The sequence below is a fragment of the Acanthisitta chloris genome, unplaced genomic scaffold, assembly GCF_000695815.1.
Source record: "Acanthisitta chloris isolate BGI_N310 unplaced genomic scaffold, ASM69581v1 scaffold40474, whole genome shotgun sequence".
Lineage (NCBI taxonomy): Eukaryota > Metazoa > Chordata > Aves > Passeriformes > Acanthisittidae > Acanthisitta > Acanthisitta chloris.
Window position 1 is genome coordinate 675 of NW_008670676.1, and position 7265 is coordinate 7939.

The 7265-nt window shown below is 42.5% G+C and overlaps 1 protein-coding gene across 1 annotated transcript in view; it reads left to right on the forward strand.

Moving 5' to 3' along the window:
• The window catches only part of LOC103801335 (1,25-dihydroxyvitamin D(3) 24-hydroxylase, mitochondrial), a 6775-nt gene extending 468 nt beyond the window's left edge, over positions 1-6307 (forward strand). Inside the window, exons 2-10 of the mRNA XM_009073744.1 lie at positions 168-261; positions 955-1051; positions 2209-2300; positions 3104-3215; positions 4603-4748; positions 5063-5229; positions 5413-5491; positions 5905-6099; positions 6197-6307. Of these exons, the coding sequence (XP_009071992.1) occupies positions 168-261; positions 955-1051; positions 2209-2300; positions 3104-3215; positions 4603-4748; positions 5063-5229; positions 5413-5491; positions 5905-6099; positions 6197-6307 (1093 nt within the window). The remainder of the gene's footprint in view (positions 1-167; positions 262-954; positions 1052-2208; positions 2301-3103; positions 3216-4602; positions 4749-5062; positions 5230-5412; positions 5492-5904; positions 6100-6196) is intronic.
• Positions 6308-7265: the final 958 nt, after the last annotated feature.

Genomic DNA, 7265 nt, shown 5'->3' on the forward strand with positions numbered 1-7265 from the left:
TGCTCCCACCGTGGGGTCAGCCCCGGCCGCAAGGATCGAGCTCCGTGTCGCGGTGATGCCCCCGGGAGCGACAAAGCTGTGGGTGATGTGCGGCACACGCGGCGGGTTTGGGGTTTCTTCGTTTATGCCCTTCGCTTTCCAACCTCGCTGTCTTTGGCTCGACCTAGGGAAGGAAAGGACTGGCAGAGGGTAAGAAGTGCCTTTCAAAAGAAGCTAATGAAACCCAGGGAAGTTGTGAAATTGGATACGCCGATCAATGAGGTACTGTGCCTGGAGAAATCCTTTGCCTGTCCTCACTCTCCTCCTGGGGGATAAAAGCAGGTCTGGTTTACCTGGTTAGCTGTTGATTTGCTCCTCAGTGATAAAATCAGACTCAGATCGTTCAGGGAATAACAAGTACAACCTGTCAGGGTCTGACCACACAGAAACTCGTAGAAAATTAACCCCATCCTGGCTAAAACCAGGACACTGAGACTGTCTCCACAGAGCAGTAAGATTATTGCACAATGATATCGCTTCCTGCAAACGGTTTTTTCTTACTTTTCTTGTTCAGTAGGCTTTGCTTTTACCCTTCATTGTTATGTTCCCCCTGTCAGGGAACACCTCCCTCCTTAACCTCTGCGTCCCTCATTGAGTTTGAGGAGCATCTGTGCTAACCAGTTTAATCCTCTTTATTGTGAAACTCCAGCGTTATCCCAGAGTGAAGGATTTCATCCCTGTGGAGGAGAGCTCAGTTCATGGAAGTACAAGCAGTGATAGCACGAGAGTCATATAACATTCAAACATATGTTCACACAGGAGGAAATTGAATCTTGTTCAAAGGACAGGGAACAGGATTCCTCTCTTACATGAGATTGTTGTCTCTTTAACAGTTGAAATGCTGAATTACACAAGATTTCTATTAGTTGATGTCATTTTATCCCTTCTTTTCTCTGCCTTCTCTCCACTATTTAGGTCCTGGAGGATTTCATGCACAGAATAGATGAAATTTGTAACCACAATGGGCAGATGGAAGATGTCTATTCAGAATTCAACAAATGGTCATTTGAAAGTAAGTATTTTGCCTCAGGATGGTCACATTTCCTTCCTGCCATGGCATTTCAGCCAATCAGGGATGAATGTGTAGCCTGATTATTTCCAAACTCTCAGCTGCAGCATCATGGAGAGAGGGTTGCAGAAAATCCAGGGGACTATCAGTACAAAATTCAGCAGCAGCTACATGAACTCTTCCCTCTTCTTACCTATGTGGCTTCTAAAGAAACTCAAACATTCTAATGACTTATAAATCCCAAACTTAGGGGAATTGCTGTGTATTTATCCAGAGTGGGATCAGACAGCACATGACTGGTTTTGTCCATTTGATTTGTTGATTATCAGCAGCACAAGATCAATGAAATGATCCAACAACAGTGAAGAAATGTTTATTGTAGACAAAGGCTGGAAAATCCCATTGAAAATGTTTCTACTGGGACTGACAAGCACAGGAATAAGTTACCAAGACAGGAGGCTGCATCTTTAGAAACCTTTCAGAGAACACTAAGGAATCTGCCAGGAATGACTTAGGACAGAAGAAACTACATCAGTGCTGCCCAAAAGGAGGAATGGTTGGGTGCAGTGCGTAATGGCACAAGCTCTGCCAGACCCATCTGCTCTTGGCTCCTCTCCTCAGCCTGTGGGCTGAGTCCCTGAAAGTGTTTTATTTTTTCCACTTTCAGTGGTGATGGCTGTGTTTGGAAAGGGAGAAATAGGAAATGACAGCTTAAAATACATAAATAAATAAATAAGGCAGGTGGAAAGAGGTGGAAACTGGTGGAGTGTGGGATGCTGCCAGTGTTTGCAACTGGTTGCTGGCTGTAGAAAGGGCCTCTTCAGTCCCACTTTTGCTGCCACTCAGCTCTCTTCAGGAGCATTGCTAATATCATCCGTGCCAAATATGCCAGCCCTGCTTGGCCCAATGATCTGCTGCTCACAAGGAGATCACTGGTGGCTCATACTTGTGGAGAAGTGTTGCTGCCAGGGCCCCTTTGCTGCATATCCTCTTGGGGTCTGAGGCAAACAAGCAGAAGGTGTTTAGAAGTGCTGCTCTCACAGGGATCTATCATGGCCCATTTTGCAGCAAGATAATCCAAGCCATTCTTGGATAATAAATGGTGAACACCACACACACTCCTGTTTCTATCATCTCATTATGATCTTGCTTACCAACAGGTATCTGCCTGGTGCTGTATGGAAAGAGGTTTGGCCTCCTGCAGCAGGATGTGGAAGAAGAAAGTTTGAACTTCATCAAGGCTGTAAAAACGGTATGGAAGAGTCTTTGCTGGGGTTGTAGTGATTTTCTACCCCTACTGATAATGGGTCACCTGCAAAAAAGACACTCAAGCTTCTGTTCTAAGTATGATACACATGCAAAGCTAGTCCTGAACATCTGTCTCACTTATGAAATGCCTCAAGCCGACAGGTTAATGGTTGGATTTGATGGTCTTAAAGGTCTCTTTCAACCCTGATGATTCTATGACAGGGAAAAATGCTGTATGGACATCAGGGTGATCCTGGAAATGGAGTTGCAGGTTGGTTGGTTAACTCTCTCTCCCTCTGAGACACTTGTTGTGCAACGTTGCTGTTGGCTGGGTGGGACTCCTGGGTTGGGTGGGATTATGTAAGTACTCTGGATTTGGAGGTTAGTCACTCCTGTAAGTAAAGCTGCTGTGCATTTTGCTGGAGCTTGGGCTCTGGTGCTATAAACCTGCCTAATTTTAGTCATTGAAAAGAGGCTTTGAGCCCAGCCGAAATTTTTAGCTCCATCTGTTGTCAAGGGAGAGAGAGAGACTGCCAAAAAGTAGCTTGTCCCATTCTAAAACAGGTGCCTAAAATAGGTAGGATTCATTGCCTACTAGAGAAGCTTCTTATCTTCCACTGGCTCTCCCTAATTTTTAGCTGAATACAGTATAAGTAGGTTAAGTCCTCATCCTTTCTGTCCAGTATGGAAAATCTGCCAGAACTTTGCCTTCCTGAAAATTGCCTCCTACTTTACAACTGAATTTCATTCAGAGATTGCAAGTAGATAGATTAAAGAGAGATTTCCACACCTCTTTCTCCACCACAGATGATGGCAACCTTTGGAATGATGATGGTGACCCCTGTGGAACTTCACAAGGGTCTGAACACCAAAGTCTGGCAAGCTCACACTAAAGCATGGGATGATATATTTAAAACAGGTTATTGTTTTAAACAGTTTATCTTCTTTCCTTTTGCCTCTGTTTTCTGCATGGTGGGATGAACTTTCTTCTTGCTACTGCCTTAAAATATTGTTAATCTCTGCCTTCAGCATGGATTGAAAGTCCTTTGCTGCACCTAAACACAAACATATTCCAACAGGGGAGAACTGTTTGCACTCAGGTTTGGTTGTGGAGCAATTCCCAGTTCCTAGGGAAATCCCCAGAATGTTGAGAGCCAGAAAAGTCATGAGTCCATTTTAATGTCATAAGAGACAAGAGGCAGAAAGTGTCTAATCTCTTTAAATTCAAGGCTATGAGTGAGAAAAGGAACTTCCCTCAAAGGGACCTCAGAGTTGTTTTCTTGAGGAACAGGAATTTTACATGCAGCAAAACCTGTTTGCTAAAAAAAAAAAAAAAAAAAGTTGAAATTATAGGTTTTCTGAACAACCTGCAATATCGTTGTAAAGCTTAAAACAGAAGCAATTTAAATTCCAAGTTACAGTTTGGCTTTGGCACAACATTTTTCTGCCTATTTAAAGTGAATTGGCCTTTGAGGTGAAAAAAAATTAACTCTAGATATGAAGATAAACTTGTATTTTTTAGTATTTTGCTAACAGTGACAGGTGTAGCTAAAGATTGAGGAAGGTTTCGGCACTTGGATGGTTGAAACACGGAGTGATATATTTCTCTTGGGTATTTGAGTACTTGAGACTTCAGGACTTTTGGTCCTGCCAACCACACGTGCACTAGTTTTATTGCTTCTAAGTTTAGGGGGTTGGAGAAAGACACTTTAAACCAGTTTTGTTCAGCAAAACCAGTTTGAAACCTTCACTTGACATGAAGAACTCCATACAAGAAACTGATCTTAACAGTTGGGATACTCATGGGCAGAATCTAGTGCTCTATAGTGTAAAAAACCAAGGAGCATGTAGAAACTTGGCATAAGTTTGTGCCTTCCCCTTGTAAACCAAAGGCTCACATTTCCCCTCAGGGAGGTTGTGTTAAGCCTCTTTGATTTTTTTCACACCTTGAGCCTCTTTGAAACTCCGAGGTAATAAATTTTACACACTTGTAGTTCTGTTTGCTAAACATTTCAGTTGACACATCACTGATTTCCTTTCCTAATTCAAGAAAGGAGAACTCCTAATAGTTTGCAGGACTTCTTTCTGTTCAAAAGTGATGTTGGGGCTTGAGGGTTTTTTTGCCTAAAAAGTGAAAATACCATTCTTTAATCAATATATTCACTCTTTACTCACTGCTTGAAACAAAAGCACAGCTTGGCATCTTCTCTCAACCTCCTGCATGTCAGACATGGGTGTGCTTTTATTTTGATACTATTTTTAGTGGTTTTTTTCCCATTAATTACCTCCTGCTCCTCCCTCCTCAGCCAAACACTCCATTGACTGTCGACTGGCAAAACACTCAGCAAACCCTGAGGAGGATTTTCTGTGTGACATCTATTCTGGAGGACAACTCTCCAGGAAGGAGCTGTATGCTGCCATTGCAGAGCTGCAGATTGCTGGAGTTGAGACAGTAAAGCTCACTTTCCAAGAACTTAAAATCCTTCCACCTCCCTATTTCCATCTATAACCCAAGAACCACAACACCTGGAAACGAGATAATCCTGTAGTTGATTCAGTGGCCCAAGTGCAAATGAGTTTTTTCCCTGAAATTAAGGTTCTTCTGTCCATCACTCCTAGAGAACAACTTGGGTGGCTTATAACCCCATAGATTTACAAAATACCATAAGGCAATGACTAGCTGTAAATGTTGCTTTTAACTTCTGGTGACTTCTTCCTTCTCTCACCACTAATGAAGCTCTTACACTACTTTCTGATTTCTTCCAGACAGCCAATAGTTTGCTCTGGGCTTTGTATAACATTTCACGCAATCCACACGTCCAGCAGAAGCTTTTCCAGGAAATCCAGAGTGTTTTGGCTGCTAATGAGAGTCCAAGTGCTGAAAGTTTGAAGAATATGCCTTACCTAAAAGCGTGTCTGAAAGAATCCATGAGGTAAGATACTCAACCTGCAGAAAGCAAAACGATCACAAAGGTTTTTACTAGTTCATGTGCACTAGGGAAAAAGAATTTTCTGGGACATATCATTTTGGTCACTTTGTTGTTTAAGGTAAACTATGAGAGATACAGGAAGCAAAAATGCTGGAAATTGAAGCCCTTGTGTTTCTTTCCCTGCAGATTAACTCCATCGGTGCCATTTACCACTCGCACCATCCACACCGAAATGGTTCTGGGGAATTATGTGCTGCCCAAAGGGGTAAGGCAATTAATTGAGCTTATTAGTGTCTTTTGCCATTTATTAACTGTCTTGTAAACCCCAGAGGTTGGCCATACATCAAATCTCAAAGTGGCTTTGCCAAAGGATGAGTGCCAGGATGAGGAATGAGGAGCTCACATGAAGGGAAACCCATACCTGGCTGTGCTGCTGTTGGGGTTAGGCAGCAATGTTGGTCTCAAAACCTTTTGGTGTGCTATTTCAAAAGTTTTTTCAGGCTTTCCCATGATTTTCTGATGAAACTGTGGCCTTTTATTTTCAGCTTAATCCTCAGGGAATGACATGACATCTGCTGAGGAAACTGCCTCATTAATATTAATATTTCCATCAACAGCTGATTCACTTGGGAGCTCTGAGCCAATTTCTAACGAGAGTCTTGATTGCTTTGTTCCTAGACTGTGCTGATGATAAACAGCCATGCCCTGGGATGCAACGAGGAGTACTTTAGGAGCTGGACTGAGTTTCAACCAGAGCGTTGGTTCCAGAAGAACTCCATCAATCCATTCTCTCACGTGCCCTTCGGCATCGGGAAGAGGATGTGCATCGGGCGCCGCGTGGCAGAGCTGCAGCTGCACTTGGCCCTTTGCTGGGTGAGTCCTCCACGAAGGCACTTTGGGAACAGTCCTTTCACATGGAACTAAGCACATCTAGAAGCCAAATTTGCTAACTGGAGTGTTTGTGTTCCAGCTCCTTCGCAAGTATCACATTGTGGCCACTGACAACAAACCAGTGGAGACTCTGCACTCAGGAATCCTCATCCCCAACAGGGAGCTTCCCATTGCCTTCCACAGGAGATGAGGTATGTGCACAAGGCTCCCCTGAGCACTTGGGACTCTTTGAACCTCATTTGGAATTGAGTGTAAGACAACAGATGCTTTTCTAAGCTTCATTCTCACAGTGTGGGATTCATTCATTGCCATCATAGAATCATAGACCTCCAAGATCAAGTCCAACCATTAATCTGCCACTCCACTCTAACCCCTAAACCATGAATCATATCCCCCAGTGCCAGATCCAGATGCCTCTTAAACATGTTTTCTTACTTTTACCAGGAATCTTCTGTGTACTAAGACAAATTTTGCACAGCTCATGGCTCTGGAATGAGTTTCATACTCCAAGAAATGTCTTCTGTGCATGGTGAAGATCAGAAAGGAGGAAATCAAACACTTGGAGAAAATAATAGCCATTATTTTGTTATGATATAACTTCTCCACTGTATTTTTAGAAGATATTCCTGAAAAATAGCATTTGATTTGGGGCAGCACTTTACGCATTAAAATGAAGATTCTGCAGTGAGGGAGGGGTACACCAGATTTTAGGTAGAAGGGAAAAGAAAAGAAATATCTATTTGTAAAGAGCCATGTAATGTTGCAACTTATGATGCATTTTCAGCATGAAAATGGAATGTAACATTTTCTCTGCTCACGTACAAATAGCTTCTTTGTATAACAGTCTAAATAGGAAAACCAAGTCTTGGCTCTAGTATTGAATCCTCAAATGAGAAATCAAGTAACATTTCAGGACTGTGGAAGATGTTACTTTGCTGGTTAACACCAGAAGAAAACCCCACTATAATTTGACTATTAACTCAGATCAATCTGAGTATTAACTCAGTATAATCTGAATATTAACTTCCTCAACCAACATTTGTTCAGTGCTATTTGCTTTCAAATAATCCATCACTACATAGATTCTTTTTCTCTTCAGTACAGGCTGCAGAAAATAAATGACTCTGCTGCCTCCTCTCAAAACCAGA